The 19,171-nt window shown below is 28.2% G+C and overlaps 1 protein-coding gene across 6 annotated transcripts in view; it reads left to right on the top strand.

The window, feature by feature from the left end:
• LOC107448091 (rab11 family-interacting protein 4B) overlaps positions 1 to 19,171 on the top strand; it is a 120,288-nt gene that overhangs the window by 79,238 nt on the left and 21,879 nt on the right. For all 6 annotated transcript variants that reach the window (XM_043046505.2, XM_043046506.2, XM_071184314.1 and 3 more), the window contains one exon: positions 3,773 to 3,876. In XM_043046505.2, coding sequence (XP_042902439.1) covers positions 3,773 to 3,876 — 104 coding nt within the window. The remainder of the gene's footprint in view (positions 1 to 3,772; positions 3,877 to 19,171) is intronic.

The raw sequence follows: 19,171 nt of genomic DNA, 5'->3' as shown, positions 1-19,171 counted from the left end.
TCAGCTGGATTGTTTCCATTTCTTCATTTTTTTTGTTATCCTCCGAGAAAATAGTTTTTTCAAAATATTTTAATGGGGTCGAGGAATGTATTTTGTTCTTCAATGACCTTGAAAAGTACTTTTTAAAGATAAGATAGTTTTCTAATAAAAGTATGACAAATTTGAGCTTTTAAAATGTTATTTGTAATATGCTGTTACCAGACCTGTATAATATACAGGAACGCCGTTCACTGATATTTTTTTATTGCTAATAAAGGAAAGAAAAAAAGTACGTCTCTTCAAAGAAAGTTTTTTTTCTTCGAATTCCTGAGAAGAAGAAAAAAAATTTATTAATTTTTACGCCTTTTGCAATCAACGCCAACGATATAAAATTACATTCATACGATTTAGAATCACACATCGCGATTCCTATCTATGCGATTTAAAATTTTATTTCACGATTTTATAGAAAATATCGTTTTTCGTATTTACCCGATTTAAAAGTCCCCCATGATTTGTGTACAAGTGAATTAATTTTTCTACGATTTTAAAATGAAACATCAGGATTCGTACTCGCGCGATTTTAAAATGATGCATCGAGATTCGTATTCACGCGATTTTAAAATTAAATTTCTGCACTCGTATTTGCGTGATTTAAAAATCATACTATGAGATCCATATTCACACAATTTAAACGAATAAATAAAATCCCGCCTCCATATTTTTATTGAAACGTTGATAAGATTCTGTGAACAAATGCTCTTACATACTTCTTTCTTTGCTCAAATTTTAAGTACTTTTTCAATTATTTAAAAATTGTTATGCGTGATATTTGTGGATTTCTATTTTCAGCTTCTTCGGTTTTTTACCAAGTTCATTCCTTCAGTATGAATTAGTTTCGTAAAAGTTTCATAAAAATTACTTTAAAAAAGCAAATAGAAAAAAAACGCCATTTTCAAACAAATTTTACCAAATTGAGATGGCGACGAAAGGATTGAAACTAGTTACTAGAGTTAATCATTACCAGCTGAAAATTTTTAAATGAGATTTTATGTATACAAGCACTATTACAATTGCGAATCCTAAGCCTAGAAAAAGTTTGAAGGGACGTTACTTAAAAACATTCTCATTGCCATTTTATAAAGTTGTCCCATTATCCGTATTTTTCATTATCCGGATCGGCTTTAGTCTGGTTAATCGGTGCTCTACTGAATACTGATTGTTAAAACTCGCAACTATAATTCAATTATTTTCCAAAATAATTCGTATAATTAAATTGATGATTACCGTCGCTTACATGCATGAGTGTGAATTACATGTTTGAATCCCACGCAGAAAAATAAAACAATATAATTTGGGAGCACCACTTAGGAAGATTCTCGATATTCTATAATCAATTTTTTTCTTCTTCCTCCCTCTCTTTTTTTAACGACCTTTATTGAGGTTACGTAAAGCGGCACAAACACGTGCTCGCGTGTATGAAGGATATTCCTTGGATAGCTGGGTTTTCTTATATCTTGTTGAGAAAAAGTGCTTTTCGCGATTTTTAGATTATATTATTGAAGACTGTTTTAATAAATTTCTTAATAAATTTCGCTCCATTTTCGGTGAACGTTGAGATTGGGCTATTTGATTTTGACATTTCTTTAAAGAAAATAGGTATGAAATTTAATGATATAGCAAATAGTTTATTTTTTAAAATGCATTCGAAAAGCATCATCACGTATAGAAGGGAAAATTATTGATTTCAAAAAGCTAAGAATTGCTCTTTAGAAGTTTTTGTATACGACGAAATAATTATTAGTGTGAATATTTTAGAAATTTTTCTAATCTTTAATTTAAAAAAAAAAAAGTTTATCAGAACTCTATTAATGCGGATATCGTTTAACATAAACTAGTTTTTGATTTCCTGTCAAATTTTATGCGGATGTAATATTTTTGAGAATTCATAACATAAACTATCCTTTACTATGAACTCTAGTTTTAAATGCCCTTGGAAAAATATTTACTTTTAACGTGAACGGAAAATGTATTTTTCACTTCGACAGGTGAAACTTACAACTCCATTTCAACAAGGGAGGACTATATGCTTTATTATAAGTATTAATAATTTCAACATAATTTTTATATTTTATAACCGTCGTTGAACAGCCGTTGCAATTTTTTGGTTTCCGACTACTAATGTTCAACTCCGTAGCCTTGTCATTTTGGACCCCATCCAGAAGACAAGGAAACTTCTGGATCAAGTATTGGGAGAAATTTGTCTTCGTGGAGGACTTTCTGATGGAACTAACCCGCATTTGCATTACATGGAGAGGAGGACCACGAGAACATTCCGCGGTTAGCCTGACGGCAAGGGGACTCTAACCCATGATTCATCTACCACTGAGGATATTTTACGTCAGCACTGTGATTGGTGCAAGCCGGATGCGGAATTCGTATCGACCAGCCATCGCCGCGATCGAACCCGTTTCACCTCATTGGCTCTATCCCCTGAGCCATCGTGGCTCTCACCATAATGGTTGTTGAATGGAAGGGTTGAAGAATTGAGCTAGTCTATGGGAGGCTGACTGATAAATATTTTCTAGGCACCAGGTTAAGCCCTTTCTTACTATAATTTGTCTAAAGTAAGAACCCCTAGCCATTCGTCTAGACCCGTGGCGGTGACTATGGTAACGAGGTATAACTATTTAAAGTAGGGGTGTGGGGTCAACGAAAAAGAAAAGGAATGTTTTTTCTTCAGTCTATTGCGTTAGCCCTCGAGGGAAGAGAAGCTACTCTCCCTGAAATGCACTATTCTTGTTTCCATAGCAACAGACGGCCTTAGAGTTTGTGGCGAGGGGAGTTCTTACCGTAGACAAACTCTAGCATGAATTGAGTCTAGTGTGAAGGCTTTTTTAGCCTTACTGGTGTTAATGGAGATAATTTTATTGCTTTTTTATTTTTAAAAATCATATTATTAGTTCAATATGAGTGGTCATATTTCCATCACTCTTAGAGTTTATTCATTAAAATTGATATTGCTTATTGTTTTTTTAGGCATTTTTTCTGAGGAAGACTTTCACTTTTTTTAGTTCTTAGAATTTTACAGTCACTAAACAAACAAGCAAATGAATATTAATAAGTTAAAGTTACCCTACTTTCAATAGCTAAATAATAACATACTTCAGTCAAACACACCATCAATTTAATTATTTCTTTTGGTGGCTAAAAATGGGTGATCACTCGAAATAATAATAAATTAGTAAATATAAATAATCGTCAAAGCATTGTCGTTTTAAAGTAGTAAACATAACGAAAAAGATGGAAGGGGGGGAAATGAATTCATATTCCTTTAGCATCAGCGCTTCAGCTCACTCGTAGGTCAAACAGGAAAAAACAAATAAAATAAAATGAATAATATACAGATATTTTTGACGAAGCAAAACTTTACTTTTTTAAATAAGTATTTATTTTTAAAAGTAGTTTATTCTATTATTGTTTTTGAGACTAATTTCCGCTATTAATTTGTGTTTTTGTACGACATAAACTTTGCTTTTTTTTCGGTATTTGAAACTACGAATTTTGAAGAAAATAAAAAAAGATACTATTTGATTAAAATATGATGAATCTAATTTATGGATGAAATCTGAATTGTGTGAAATTAATTTAAAAAAAAACACAGACTCTACTCTCAATCATTATGATACAAAACAATAAAACTATTTAATAAATCATTTTCTGACGGAACTGTTTCAAACCACTTGATATAAAAAATTAACATTTCTGAATTTGTTTTCTTGTTTTTTGTTAGGTCCAAGAATTACAAAGTCAAGTGGCAACGTTAACAGATCACCAAGTCAATACAGACCAAAGGTACAATAGGGTCAAGCAAGAAAATGCTGCCCTACAGAACAAGTGAGTTTCAACTTCACTTTATTTTATCCTTGACCTTTTGCCATATTTAGGTCCCTATTAAGTAGAAAAGGTAGAATGAGTTGTTAAATATTGAAACTTTTGAAATCGGGTTTTGACATATATATTTTTTATTGAAGGCTTCGTCGTCATACGAAATGATGCTCTTTTTTTGCGAAAAATGTGCTGTTTGTCTGCAACAGTTACTGATGACTGTTTGAATAGGTTTAGTCTAAAGGCATCGCTGTCTTTTCTTATTCTGAAAATGGCGCAATGGAAAAAAAACCACAGTTTTGTGAAAATAAAAAGCATTTATGGTCTAGTTTTTTAATATTTCAGAACTTACTCCAATGCTGCATGCACTCCAATGCTCATGAAAATTTGCAAAAACTGAGAATAAGGTTGTGATTTTGTTAATTTTCATATCAGTGGAAAAATGTCGCCAAATTGGTGATTTTTTAAAAATGTTTGATAATTTTTAAAATATTTAAGTTATTTGTCCGTTCTAAAGCCTATGTATAGTTTAAAATCATTGTTTTGTTTCAAGTGTGAGGCACTTAAACTGTGGCTTTCTATTTTCTTTGGCGACAGAGCTTCGAAAAACTATGTTAAATATTGATGTTTTTAAGTTACCACCATGTTTGCAATAATTAAATTTTTTTCTGAACCGAAAAGCTTTCAAGTAGTGTCCAGATGTTTTTTCTTAACTTCTCTTCGAAATATTTTTGCCAGAAATTCGTAATTTTCTTCATTAGTCTCAAAATGAGACTGTGTGTTATGCAGATCCCTTTATTCGATCGAAAATTTTAAAGCAGTTGGTCAACTTCTTCTCAGAGTATGAAATCTTTCAGAAAACACCTTTTTTTTAGAAGTCGTTGAAAACGACGAATTGTTATAAAAATAATTCTAAATGTTTCGAATAATCAAAAAGTAAAAAAAGGTAACATTTATTTATTTATTTGACAAGTAAATAAGACAAACCCATCATATTCATAAATTAAACAAATTTCCTACCACTTTTTTTATTTTTGCTAGATTTTCTATTAAATGGCTCTTTCGCAAACTGGTTTGACTTCATAGTAGTCTGAACGGACTAACTATAAGAAACCGTGTGTAGGCGAAGGAGGTGTGGGATAAATCACCTCCTAACATACATTAAAACTACGCCACTGAACCTACTGGAAATTCGAAAATGTTTGTCATGCAAAGTTAGTGATGAAAAATGGCTTCATAAAATGTATATAGATTCGTTGTGTTCGATGAATTTTTTTCAATTCGAACTTCATGCCTAAAATGTTTATATAATTTTCAATTGTTGTGTTTGATACATTTAACTGATTTGTAATTTCTCCTATAATTATATGACGATACGATTGAATTTTGTCATGAGATAGAATTCGCAAATTTACATTAGCTTCCGAACGTCCCCGGTAAATAAGATTTTAAGTTATTGCGCATGTGCCCTTTTGGTGCGCAAGCGTCAGTTCTGGCGAAATACGCATGAGCCCGTGAAAAAACATATCAAACTTACGTAAGAGAAAAATAAGAGATTTTTCAAAAATCCGTAAATTAAAAACGCTAACATAGTAGAATATTATTTTAACTTTTACCACAAAAAAAGAAAAAAAAAAACATTTAAAATGGATGCAGACTATTTCTTTAAAGCTGTGGTCTATGGTGGCATACGATTCAAGCTTTGTCTTTGCTCTGGGCCTGACTATCGCCTAGGCCCAATAGGCACGTGCCTAGGGCCCACACTTTCTAGGGGGCCTCAAATATTAGAAAAAAGTCCACAATATTACTTTAAAAAAAAAAAAAACATTACTGAAGGAAACAGTTTTTCTTAAAAAAGGCATTTTTTATTTCAAATTTTCTTTATATTGTGATAAACCAAACTCGTGTAAAGATTGCACTACTCAAATTCGAAAGTAAAACTGAATTTTAATTGGTGCAATTTTTACTCCAATGGCTTAAGCAAATGCAACGAGAATGCATATTCGCAGTCTCTTATAAATTGTTAGTGTCAACAAGAACTAAAAGCTTGTTCTTGACAAATATGGAAGGCTGCAATCTTTAAAATAATTCAGCTTATCAGTGACTTTTAGCAAAAATCACTGATTTCAATTGTTTGTGTTCACCCAACTATTTTTATTTTCATACAACATTGTTTTGTTGTTTTATATTTTGCTTTAATATTTAGGTGCATAAACTTTATCTTAGAAAAATAATCTTCAATTGTCTGCTTTTAAACTTTTTTAGAATGTTTCTTTTGGATCATGCAGTTTAATAGATTCTTTTTATTGTTAGGACTACCCTTCAGAAATTTAATTTCAAAATATTTTGTTAGGGGCCCGGAATATTTTGTGGGCCTTGGGCCTGAAGTCGTGGTCGGTCCCTGGTTTTGCTCTATGTGAAACTCCGTATCTATGAGCAGAAAAAATTTGGTAGATTATAGATTTTGATAAATTCAGCTGTAAGGAATGCAGTTTATTATTATTATTAATAATAATACTAATTTAAAAATATCTTTGAACTTCTCTTGATTATTTAACTTCTTTTAATTAAATTGTATAGTAAAAATAAATATAATTTATAATTTTGAAATAGCGAAAATGAATCTAGTTTCTAATGGAACTAGTGCAATTAGACAACTATTATGTTAAACAAAAACCAATAAAATTATTTTTTTTATAGACTGAACCAATCGTTGTAAGATCACACGATTCATTTATAAATTTATAAGCAAAATGAGTAAATAAAAGAAGAAAAAAAAAGCCCCGTTTATAAGAGCAAACTGAAATTATACTTTCTTGCCAACTAAATATTTCCTTCGCTATTTTTATCTTATTTGTCATACAGTAATAATCACCAGTGCAAGTGGTGTTTCGGGGACATTTCTTATTTTTCCCTTGTCATCTTTTTTTGCATTGCATATATTTTGTATAAATTCTACACACTGTATCCGTACAGGGAAAACTGTCAACACTTTACTATTTTTGTCTCTAAAAATTGATGGACGATTATCAACTAGCCTTTAATGTAAATTTTTTGCCATTCGTAAATTTTTCTTCCGCTCCTAATTACGATTCTTTCCTCTTCTTATTATTTGTTTTATTTATTTATGCATACACATTTAATTTCATGCACATAACAGCTTATTTCTTCCTTGAATATTCACGTTTTTTGTCTCAAAATATTAACCTAAATTTAATATCGTAATTGTTCACAGAATGCTGTCGTTGTGCTTGACCTATTTGCTATTTAAAGCTTGAATGCACAAGTATTTTAAAAACCTTTTAGTTTACTTGCCTCATAAAAATAAAAAAAAAATTTTTTTACTAAATGGTTCTTTTTATTTAATAAAGTTTTAGGATTTCGTTGAATACAAAAATAAACTTTTTTATTTTTATTATTAGTTCAAACAATAATTAGCAATTTCAAAAGCTTTCCTTTTTTTTTCTTTCTTGCAATTCTTCTCATATGGCGATAGTGATAGCTGTAGATTTGAATATTCAGCGCTATTTTTTATTTATTTTTTATGTAATTATGAACGTTGTTGAAGTTTTTTTTTCCTCCACAGTTTTCTATTGTTTAAGACAACACAATGAAGAAGAATAGTTTTTTTTTTATGGGCTTCAAATTATAATATTATAAGTTTTAAAAAAATCCAAATGAAACAGTTATATTTTGTTTATTTATTATTTATTGTTGATATTTTACTCAGAAAACCAAGGAAAACATTTGTTGTCATTTTGTCTTTCTCTTCTCTTTTCTTAGAAAAAATTTACAAGAATTTTGATATTATTCAATACATTAAGATTTAGCTTTTTAAGGTTATTTTAGTTGAAAACCGCCAAAAAATAAGTTTTAAAAAATTTTCAATTTTGAATTATTTTCTTGCAATTATTTTTTTTTATAATTATTATTTATTTAATTCATTATTATTTTGAAAAAAAGAAAGAAAAAACTTCTAAATCATCTAACGACTTAGTGGTTATTGCAGTCATTCGTAACAACCGAGATTCTATTCCGGGCGGCGGCTCGAAGCCCATCAAGCTTCAGAATGATTACTTTTTTGACCAGTTTGTCTCGGAAGTAATAATGCAGATATTTTATTTGCCATTCTCTTTGTGTAAATCATAATAACGGTTTTTAAAAAGTCGTTTAACTCAATTATGCAACATTAAAAAAAAAACTTGAATAAGAAAATTGTGAATCGCTATTTGCTAACATAGTACTGAGAAATTGAACGTTATTTAGCGGTGCAGTGCTGATAAATAAAATGATTTATTTGCTTTACAAAAATAGGAATAAACTGCTTTCGGAAATAAAACTCGCTCCAGTCAACATATGCCATTAAAATAATGAATATAAAATAATTAATCAAAGTTTTTGAAGCAAAATTTTTAAATTAGTTTTCCGCACTATTACTAAATAATCTCTTATGCAAAAAACATATGTGTTTTTATAACAATAAAAAATTAGATAATAATTTTTTGAAAAATATGTTAGTTTGTTTAATTTTAAATGTTTAGCTTTAAAGTGTATTTTAATAAATCAGGAACTGAAACTGTGTCAATACAATAAAAAAAAAAGTTTTTTTGTTTTTACAAATTTTTTATCGCAAATAATCAAAAATGATTACGAAATAATCAATGGTAGGGATGAGCAGAGCCTTCTAACAAATAAATATATAAATTTCTCATTGTTGTTCGATTCGAATAAAATTAAAATAATGGGACAAAACGGCTCAGTTACTTTTAACAAAAACTTCTATTAATGATTTGAAAACAGAACATTTTTTAATCAATATTAGGAAATAGGCTTTATCTAAAGTTCTGACATTTGTGTTGGCATCGATTATAATTCTCAAAGCGTGACGTTCGCTGACCTTTTTCTGTCAATAGTGCGACAAAGTTGCAGACAAAAATTCTTTTTATACAACGTCCATTTATTCATCGGACAACACAAATAAATTGACTTTTGAAATCAATTATTTGTTATACATCTGTTGTCATTATTATTATCTAAATCTCAAAAAATAAAAAGAACTACTTTATCTGAAAATCAAATGTTTGATTTTAGATTTTAGTTATTATAAATTAAAAGGTAATAAATATAAAACAGATAATGATATTGCGTGGAAAAAAAATAATTAAATTTTTTACTTAGTAATTACTACATCCCCCCCCCCCGATAGGTAATTTTTTTCCTTTCCATTTTGCTGTTTATTTTGTGGTCAAAGTTGTGATTATTTTTGTTTTTAATTTTAAATATGATAAACAAAATTATCGTATTTTTTTTATACATAAAACCGCTGTGGTGTTGCTTCTACAAGTAAATGAAGTAATTAAAAGTGTCTAACAATTTTCTTTATTAAACCAAGCAAAACTTTTATATTTAAAGAGCTTGTGGGGGAAAGAAATGAAAAGCCGCATTTTCAAGTAAAAATATTATGATTTTCACTTAGTAAACGTTAAGTGTATTGTTTTGTTATAAGTGAAAATTCCAGAAACTTTTAAAATACCTGTCTGGAAACAATTATAAGGAATGGTCTTGTGTAAAAGTGTCACCTTTGGAAGAAATGTCTCGTATCAATATTGTTTCAGATCATTGCATATAAATTGGCAGTATAGGGAAAAATAATTTTCTTATGCATTCAAAGAAATAAATAATTAATAATCTGTTTTATAAATAATTAATAAAACAGAAAAAAAGGTATAAAATCATTACTACCTTTTTAATCCACTAATGAGAGGAGCTTATTATATATAATTTGTTAGACTGCTTATTTCGCAAAAAAAATTGCTTTGGTTTGTTACATTTTTTTTCCTTCTCGTAGTTCTGCACAATCATGCCGAAGTCCGTAAAAAAAATGAAAATTTATTACTTTCAATTGCGGATCAATAAATAACGATTTTAGTATTTATTTACATGAAACTTTTTTCTTAATCTCACATTTCGAAAACTATATTACTTCAGTTTTTAATAAGCACACTTCCTCATTTTGTTCGCAGAAGTGAAATGTTCTTTAACATATTCCATTAGAGTGCGTCTACCCTCACAAATTTTCATCCAAGAAAGAGAAAAAGTGGTGGCTGAATCGAGAAATTACCTAATGTCTGTTTCTCGAAGGCTCTGTCTCCGCATGAAATATTTCGCATTTTGTGCGAATAATATTCTATCTTTATAATTGCTGGGAGCTTGTAATAGTTACTCATGCTTATTAGGTCAAGTTTAGACTATCTTTAAATAGCGCTTTCTAAGCTAATTCTAGAAGTGGCGCAAAACGTCAATTAGAAAAAGGCCACGGTTTTGTGAAAAAGAAAAGCATTTGTGGTCTTAATTTTTTAATATATAAAAACTTTTTATTGCTTTATTATCAGGGCTCATAAAAATTTTCAAAAAATAAGATTAAGGCATTGATTTTTGATAATTTTCATCTTTTCAGCGATTTTTAATTAATTTTTTTTATAGCTTTAAAATTATTTTAATTCTTTGTCAAGCCTAGATAATTCAATAAGAATTCTCAACGTGAAGTTGGGATATTTAGTTTAAAATTATAGCTTTGCTTCATGTCACTTGGAACAAAATGTGGCTTCTTTGTTTTCCTTGGTTTGGCGAAAGAGCTTCAAAAATCATGTTAATTACTAAAAATTTCCTGACACAGCTTTTTTTTTAAGCTCTTAAAAACCGCCTGTATGTTTGAACCATTCCAATTTTTTTTTTTAATAATAAATTTTCAACAATGATACACAAATTTTTGGAAAACACTTTTAAAAGAAATTATTCACGTTAGTTAGCATTAAACAATTATAGGTTATTCCAAACGGCTTTGAGGGTACGTATGTAGTTGTGAAAAAAATCCAAAATTTTTAAATAAAATTGATAGTAAACTGTTTATAGCAAAAATTTTGCAGTAAATTGAAATAATTCTGTGTACATCTGTTAAGATTATATTTTTACTTTTTAGTCAGTTTAAATTTAAATTGATCTTTGAAGATTTGTTCCAGTTCTAAATTTAGTCGTTCCAAAAAATAAAAAAAACGTCAACTTAATGTAAACACTTGTGAAGTTCTCTGATCGCACGCAGTGATGTGTACTTATCAGACATTTGAAAAATTTAATACTTATATAAATACTTATTGATAAAAATGCATTTTCCGCTCCTAAAATTGTGAATGTACCATTTTAAGGTATTAAGGCACGTTTCTCGCAAGAATGAATGTAAATAAATAAATTTTATATATCTCTTTAGTGATTTAAAACATAGAAGTTAGCCTGTTTTTCGAAGGCTCGGTCGTAATATGAAATGGTGCTTTTTTGCGAATAATATGCTATTTTTATAACTACTGTAAGTTAACAACTGTTACTCTTGACTGTTTGGTCAAGTTTAGCCATCTAAAGCCAGGGTCTGTCTACGCTTATTTTGAAAATGGCGCAAAACATCTTTATGAGGAAAAGTTAGTTTTGTGAAAAGGAAAAGCACTTGTGGTTTAATTTTTTAAGAATTAAAAACTTATTCCAATGCTTCATTACCTGGGCTTATAAAAATGTGCGAAAACTGAGAATAAGTCAGTGATTTTGATATTTTCATTTAGGTGGGGAAATGTTGCCAAATTGGCTATTTTTTTTTTTTTTTAAATTACATAACTTTTAAAATATTTAAGTTATTTGTCTGTTCTAAAGCCCAGTACACAGTTTAAAATCATCGCATTGCTTAAGTGTAATGCACTTAAACTATGGCTTTTTTACTTTTCTTGGCGACAGAACTTCGAAAAACAGCTTTAATGAAGTTAACATAAATGTTGATTACATTTACACAGGAATTTGCATGTCGTGAACTTGCAACTAGAAAAATGGAGTTAATGTGTGCCCTTTGTGTCCTCAATGGTGTCTCGGGCGTCTCCCACTCATCAAAGAAAGAACTTTTTAATATTGAGTTCCTTTTTTTTTCCTTCTAGAATAATAGAAGATGGGTGTGGGCGACATGCCATAAAGTCACGAGAAGTATGCGGCAAAACTAGATTCTTTCTGTTGGGTGTGCAATTGTCGACTTAAATGGGGACCATTAAGAAAAAAAGCATTTTCTCTTTTGTGCTTCAAATGCTTTCTCTTTGAAATTTTGCTTATTCTATTTTTTCATTTCACTTTTTGTTTACTTACTTTGCAAAATTCGTATTCAAATTGTGATTTAATTTTTTTTCTGGAATAAATTAATCAACTTGATGGCTTTTAAGTAGATGGTTTTTATCTACATTAATAAACATCTTAAATAACAAGCAACTGCAATGTGTTAGGAATAAATGTTAAGAGTATAGTTGAATGTATTTTGTAAATCAATATTAATCCTTTGATATACGCTCTAATTGCTCAGAATTTCTGTAGCAAGTAAAAAAGATTTTTCACAGTTATTTTTACTGTTTAAATTAGTAGTTAATTGTTTGTTTCACATATTGGATTTAAAGTAATTGTCACAATTTTGATTTATGTAAAATAATTTTAAAGAATAAAAAACCAATTGCTAGTGCCACTAAATGATCTTGAAAAAAAAATTTTTTAAAAAAGAAAGAAAAAAAAGAGTGAATTTACTTTTTAGTTGACTAGTACCGGGAAAATTGTTTCTTAAAAACTTTTAAAGTCGGAAGGATATGTCCATAAATCAAGTAGACAACACTAGAATTGAGCAATACTGTATTGAATACGTGAATTGAAACAATGAAAACCAAGGAATTATTTCAGTGATTCTAAAATTTTGATATAAACTTAATTTTATTGATTTGAATTGTTGATTATTATTGAATTTTAAATTATCGATTCATTATTTTATAGTAGATATTTGATAATAATGGATCCTAATTAATATCAAACTAGTAATATAATTAAGGCCAATATTCTCTAACTCAACAATTTCTTGCCGCAACCCTTTAACGCAGAACTTTTAAACATACTTTTCATACTTTATTAATTCAGGTCAAAATAAGTGAAAACTTTATTTTCTTTTGCTTATTAATAATTTATGGTTATGAAATAGATCGCGAAACGCCGCTGCCTTTTTTTCTGCGTTAAAGGTAAAATCTTCCAAACGTGGCTCACTTTCAAACAATCAGATTTGCAGTTGATTAGATCTAAGAGAAACAGTTATTTATCATTAAAATTTCTTTAATTTAGAAAATTTATTATTGAAAATTTTTAATGTGAATAAAAAGAAATATTTTTCCAACTTTTTTTCGTGTTTTTTATATTTTAGTAAAAATATAATTCCGATAATCTAACAGATTTTAGTAACTCTCCAACTGTTTTTCATAATGAAAAATACTAAAATATATTTTTGCTTGTAATACTTAGAAATGAATAAGTATGAAGTAAAAATGAAGTATTAGAGAAATGAATAAAAGGGTCATCAATGTCCCAGTTGCGTCAATGGGTAAAATTGTTTACTAGATTTCAATACCAAAAAAAAAATAGGTTTGCTTTTATAAACAAAAATGTATGCTTAAAATATTTTTTACTGCTCTGAGGAAATTTTCCTGAAAAAATCAGGAAATATTTTCCTTCTGAAACCAATTGAGAAGATTGTAAATTTTTATCAATACTTTTCATTTTTCTTTTAATTCATTACATCATACGTCAGACAGATTTCTCAATAATAATCTGTTTCATTATATTTATTCAACACGTTGATTCAAGCTTTAATGCTAAAATCGTGCATTTTTACCATTTGTGGTTACTTAGCATTGCACTGCAAATAATGAACGCAGTCACAAAATTGAGATAATATTGTTTTCTTTAAGATCTTTTCCAATTTTTTTTACCAGCAACTTAAAAACTTTTATAACTTTATGATCTCATCGATATTGTTAGAAAGAGCTTTGGCCGTCGGAAGCTAATAAAATGAATCAATTTGATAGATTTTGTTTCCGTTTCGGAGAAACTATATTCCTATCTGAATCATTTTTACCAAGTCACTTGACAAACATGACATTATTGTTGAACAATATAATGTATAATAAAAAAAAAATTTTTCTTCTTCAAAATTAAAAATATAAAAAATTGTCTTTGTGGTCGCACATTTATAAAATTTTTATTTTTATAAAATAAAAAAATATTTCGTTATCCCATAATGGACCTAAAGTTTCTTATTTTATTGTTAATAAAATAAATTAAGTTGCATTTTGTTTAGAAGCAGCTTTATTCACATCGGAATCATTCTTACTAAACCACTTTAAACCAAACCACACTAAAACCAAAATGTGACCCTTATTGATAAGCAAATCAGGAATTTTTTTTTCAAAATTTAAAATTTTGAATGAATAAAAAATTTTACTGTGATTACATATTTACGAATTTTTTTTAAATTAATTGAAAAATATTTAGACTTGTTAGTGTAGGAAAAGAAAATTAAATTTACGCTTTTATAAACAGAAAAACTTAAATCGAGTGAAGAAAAAACAATTTTTTCTCGTTAATTATGTGGCTGCTTATATCGACTTACCCCCTTTTTTATATATATATATATATATATTTTATAATTTTGCAAATAAGCTGTGTTTACAGCCTAGTAAACAATTAATTCAAGATTTTTTTATTATTTATTTTTTCTTTTTGCATATGTTTTTTAAGTAATTTAGTCTTTTTGATTTTCCAATACAAATACACAATGCGTGGAGTTACTTTTCCTATTACCGATTTATTTAGTCATTCAAAATAATAGAGAAGAATTTTTAATTCTAAAATTTAGAAGGATAATATATATAGATTTTGATTATTTTAGATTAAAACCTGGTGACTGTTCGCTTCTAGAATTGAGGCGCTTCTAGAAACTGACAACAATGGCTACTATTTTTACCAAAGCAAAAATAATAAATCGATAAATAAAATAAATAAATAAATAAAAACAAGTAAAAAGCTACTTTTTTCAGATAAACGGCTATTTATTTAGTAAAGCTATTGTTTTTAAAGAAATTTGTTACCAAACTAGCTATCCGCTACAAATCTAGTCATCCAATTCGATTATAAATAATAAATTTTGAAAAGCTATGTTGTTGGATCAAAAAACCACGTGGGCAGTGTTGTGAAAAATAAATGGGCTAACAGAGCGCCCTCTGGATTTGTTTTCAATTAAAAAAAATCCACTTCCCATTCCTAATTATATATTATATTTTATTTAACTTTTGTAAACCTTATGTGCTATTTTATTATCAAAAATATTATGTATGCTACTATTATTTATTTCTGAGGATACTATTTAGACTGTTATTTTTGAGCTGAAAACTATTTTTTAATGCTAATTTCAGTGTGTTGCCCTGAGATAGGTCAATAATTTATTTTTTTTTGTTTCATAATGGGTCTATTAGGTAACACTTTAGCCCTATTAAAATACCAATATCAATGTTCTTCTAGTGTTTTTCGGCCGATTCCACTGCAGAACTAAAATTATAAATGAACTTAGCGATTTCAATAATGTTATGCTTAAAGAATTATTTTAACATAAAATTTATGAAAATGAAGTATAATTCTCACAGTTATTTTTAATTTGTACTATTTACATTTGCATTATTAACATTTTATGTAACTTAATATATATAGAATTTGATTGTTTTTGTTTTTACGCTACAGTTTAAAAAAAAATTTTTTTTTACATTAATTGTTAATAAAAAAAGATGTATTACGTTAAATTATGGTAGACAAATAAAAAATAATAAAAATAAGTTTATGACTAACAGTCTTGTTAAAACAAAAGAAAAAGGATTTAAAAAAAAAAAAAACTATGAAGTTAACTAAATTAAAAGTTCAATAAACTAAATTGATGGTTCAATTTGCTTCTAAATAAACAAACTGTTTTTGTTGTTTATTTTTTATGAGTGAATCATTTCATGTGGTAGGGAGGGGAGCAGAAAAGGAGAGGGGAGTAGAAAGTGGACGTAAGGCAGGGCATTTCCGTGACGTCACGCTTGAAATGGTTTCAAAGTAGAGGTAGAAAGAAGTCCCGCGAGAAGTTGCGAGATTTTGAAGAACTGTCAGTCGTGTTGCGGGGATCGTGTAAGCGTGCGACTGATTCATCGATGTTTCTCAAACATCTGTTTCAAAACATCGTTCATGAGTCAAAGGATTGTCGGGAGTAATGTGAGACGTTGAATGGAAAGAGGAGAGAGAAAAAAAAATCCGTGTTATTTTATTCTCTGAGGATGCGGAGGAAGATGTTATGAAGTGCACTTCACAGAAAGATCCCTCCTCCCTCACATGGGTATGTTTTGAATAGTTATGCACCTCATGTGGTCTTGTTTTTGTTTTATAAATGCATCAACCTAATTTTTATTTATTTATTTTGTAATTTGCGGAAAGAAAGGTTTTAATTAGTTTTATTTCATTATTTTCTAGAAATTAAAAAAAAAAATTATCTATTTATTTTGTAATTTGCAAAAAGAAAGGTTTTAATTAGTTTTATTTCATTATTTTCTAGAAATTAAATTTTTTTATTTGTTTATTTATTTTGTAATTTGCAGAAAGAAAGGTTTTAATTAGTTTTATTTAATTATTTTCTAGAAATTAAAAAAAAAATTGTTTTTCGTTACTGACGGTTGTTATTGTTTGGAAATGTAGGTATTTTTCCGCAAACCGAACGCAAGTCAATTCACCTACTTTTTATTTTTTTTATATATTTATTTATTCTTTTAGTGGGAACGTTTTGTGTTTAAAATAATTAAATAAATAAAAAAGAAAGAAATAGTTGCGCCAGCTTAACGGAAAAGTACCAAAATGTATTTGATGTAATTAATCGCTTCTAAGCTTTCCTTTCAAATAAAGTAAAAATATTTAAACTGAATGATTAATTACCCGTAGATGGGTCTTTTTATTTTTAAAGTTTGGTACTTAAATATTTAATTACATTTTATAGCGTAATAAGTACATTTTCTAAAGTTAGGAATATTATTTATAAAAGATGCCATTCAATCAAATTTCATTAATATGTGTTAAAAGGGTTAAATGAAAACTGCTATTTTTTCGTCTCTTTCTTTTTTTTTTTTTTTTTTTTTTTTTTTTTTTTTTTTTTTTTNTTCTGAATGACCTGAATATTTTCCATACTTAAGTTATTATCGGAAGGATAAAAATGCTAATAAAATGTTAAAAACATGAAATGACAAAAATTTGATTTAAGGAATTATTATTATGAATTAAATATTTGGAATCACTAATGATTTTGATTATCAACGTTTTTGGAGAATAATTAAAAGCATGAAATTATTATGAATAAACCTTTGAACTTGACTTATTATTTTTATTAAATCATCAAAAATAATAAAGCGTTAACGAAGTGGAGAAAATTTTAATCTTCGATCAAAATATCAAATTAACAACTAATTAACTAACTTAATTCGATTAAAATATCAAATTAAAACACTAAACTTTAACTCTTTGATGCAGAATTTTTATTAAACATGTTTTTCATATTTTTTCTATTATTTTGTATTAATTTAGGTCATAATAAGTGAAAAATATTATATTTATCATTTTAATAATTTCTGCTTAACTAATACAGCATTAAACACCGGTGTCTTTTTCTGAGTTTAAGGAATCTTCAACTCACTTCCAAACAATAATTTTTCAAATTCGTACTTATTTGTTTAGTTATTTAGAGCTAGAAGGAAGTGATTTGTCATTGAAATTTCTTTAATTTATCAAATCAATTAGTGATAAATTTATGAATATAAATTTAAAAAAATCTTTTTCCTAATTTTTTTTTCTTTCTTTCTTTTTTTTTCTTTTGGATTTTATATTTTAGCGCAAATATTATTCCGATATTCTAAAAGAATTGTTTTAGTAACTATTACGCTGTTTTCTAGAATTGAAAAATACCAAAATCCATTTTTGCTTGTATAGTTAGCGTCAGAAAAAATGTATGTAAAAAGGACACCGGTTTTCCCTCTTTGTTATGGATAATTCAGAACAGATACAAATAAGTTGTGATGTGATGTTAGCTTTAAAAAATTATATAAATTTAACGTTGGGTTCGATTCGGGATTATTAAGCCTGAATTTATTGATGTAATTTAATATTTATTTAAATGCTATAAAATATTCTTTTTAAGCTATTTAAACTACAATGATCCATTTAAAGTGCATAGAAGGAATGTTTCAAACTTTTATGAAATATTTTTTAATTATCTATCTCCTGAAATAGTACTATCATACGTAATGAAACAATTAAAAAAATTACTCTTGATATCAATTACAGATATTTCATCTTATTATGTATCCGTCGTTGAACAGCCGACCCAATTTTGGGTTTACGACTACTAATGTTCAACTCCGTAGCCTTATAATTTTGAACTAATCTAGAAGACAAGGAAACTCCTGGATCAGTACCACCAGAGATATGATTTGTTATGGGAATAGGGAGGACTTTGTGAATCGACAGATTTAACGATTAACAGTCACTATTTACTATCGGCCGACGGGGATCGAACCCATGCCCTCTTGGGCATGAGTCCAGTACCCTGCCAACCAGGCTATCCCGGCCCTAATTACAGATATTAGCAAGAAGGATAAAGTGTTTCATTTTCTTATATATTTTGAAAAAAATCACTTTTTGAAAAAGTACAATTATTTAACAATTATTAGCTTACGATACAATAACTACAATTGAGTTGCGGTGACTCAGCGGTTAAAGCTCTGAGCTGTCATTGGGAGAGACAAGGGTTCCATCCTCAGTTTAGCAAGTAAATGCGGCCTGTGCGCAATGCTGATCACATCGCCACAATCATGCTGCTGGTCACGAAGTTGGGGGACCTTAAAATTCATGACCAACCGGGCTCTTAATGGGCTGTTGCAAGACTGTTTTGATTTAAAACTGCAGTTATTGAAATTTAGAACATTTTTCGAACTTTCGAAANATTTTTAAAGTTTGGTACTTAAATATTTAATTACATTTTATAGCGTCATAAGTACATTTTCTAAAGTTAGGAATATTTTTAAGTTATTTATAAAAGATGCTATTCAATCAAATTTCATTGATATGTGTTAAAAGGGTTGAATGAAAACTGCTATTTTTTCGGCTCTTTCTTCTTTTCTTTTTTTTTAGCAAACTGTAAATTTTACTCTTAATAAGTCACGTGTTAAAATGTGGTAGATTCTGTATTGCATGGCATTTTAAACTGAATAAGTTGATAAATAAATTGCATAAGTAATTCCTTTTAATTGATTTAATATTTATTTTATTTATTTAAAGAAATGTTTTTGCTACTTTATCAAAAGTATTGGGGTATATTATAGTTGCAAATTAGATTCAAGAGTTTGCC

The sequence above is a fragment of the Parasteatoda tepidariorum genome, chromosome 8 (genome assembly GCF_043381705.1).
Source record: "Parasteatoda tepidariorum isolate YZ-2023 chromosome 8, CAS_Ptep_4.0, whole genome shotgun sequence".
In the NCBI taxonomy this organism is placed as follows: domain Eukaryota; kingdom Metazoa; phylum Arthropoda; class Arachnida; order Araneae; family Theridiidae; genus Parasteatoda; species Parasteatoda tepidariorum.
Note: the sequence above shows the minus strand (reverse complement) of the source record. Positions and strands in the feature narration are given on the sequence as shown.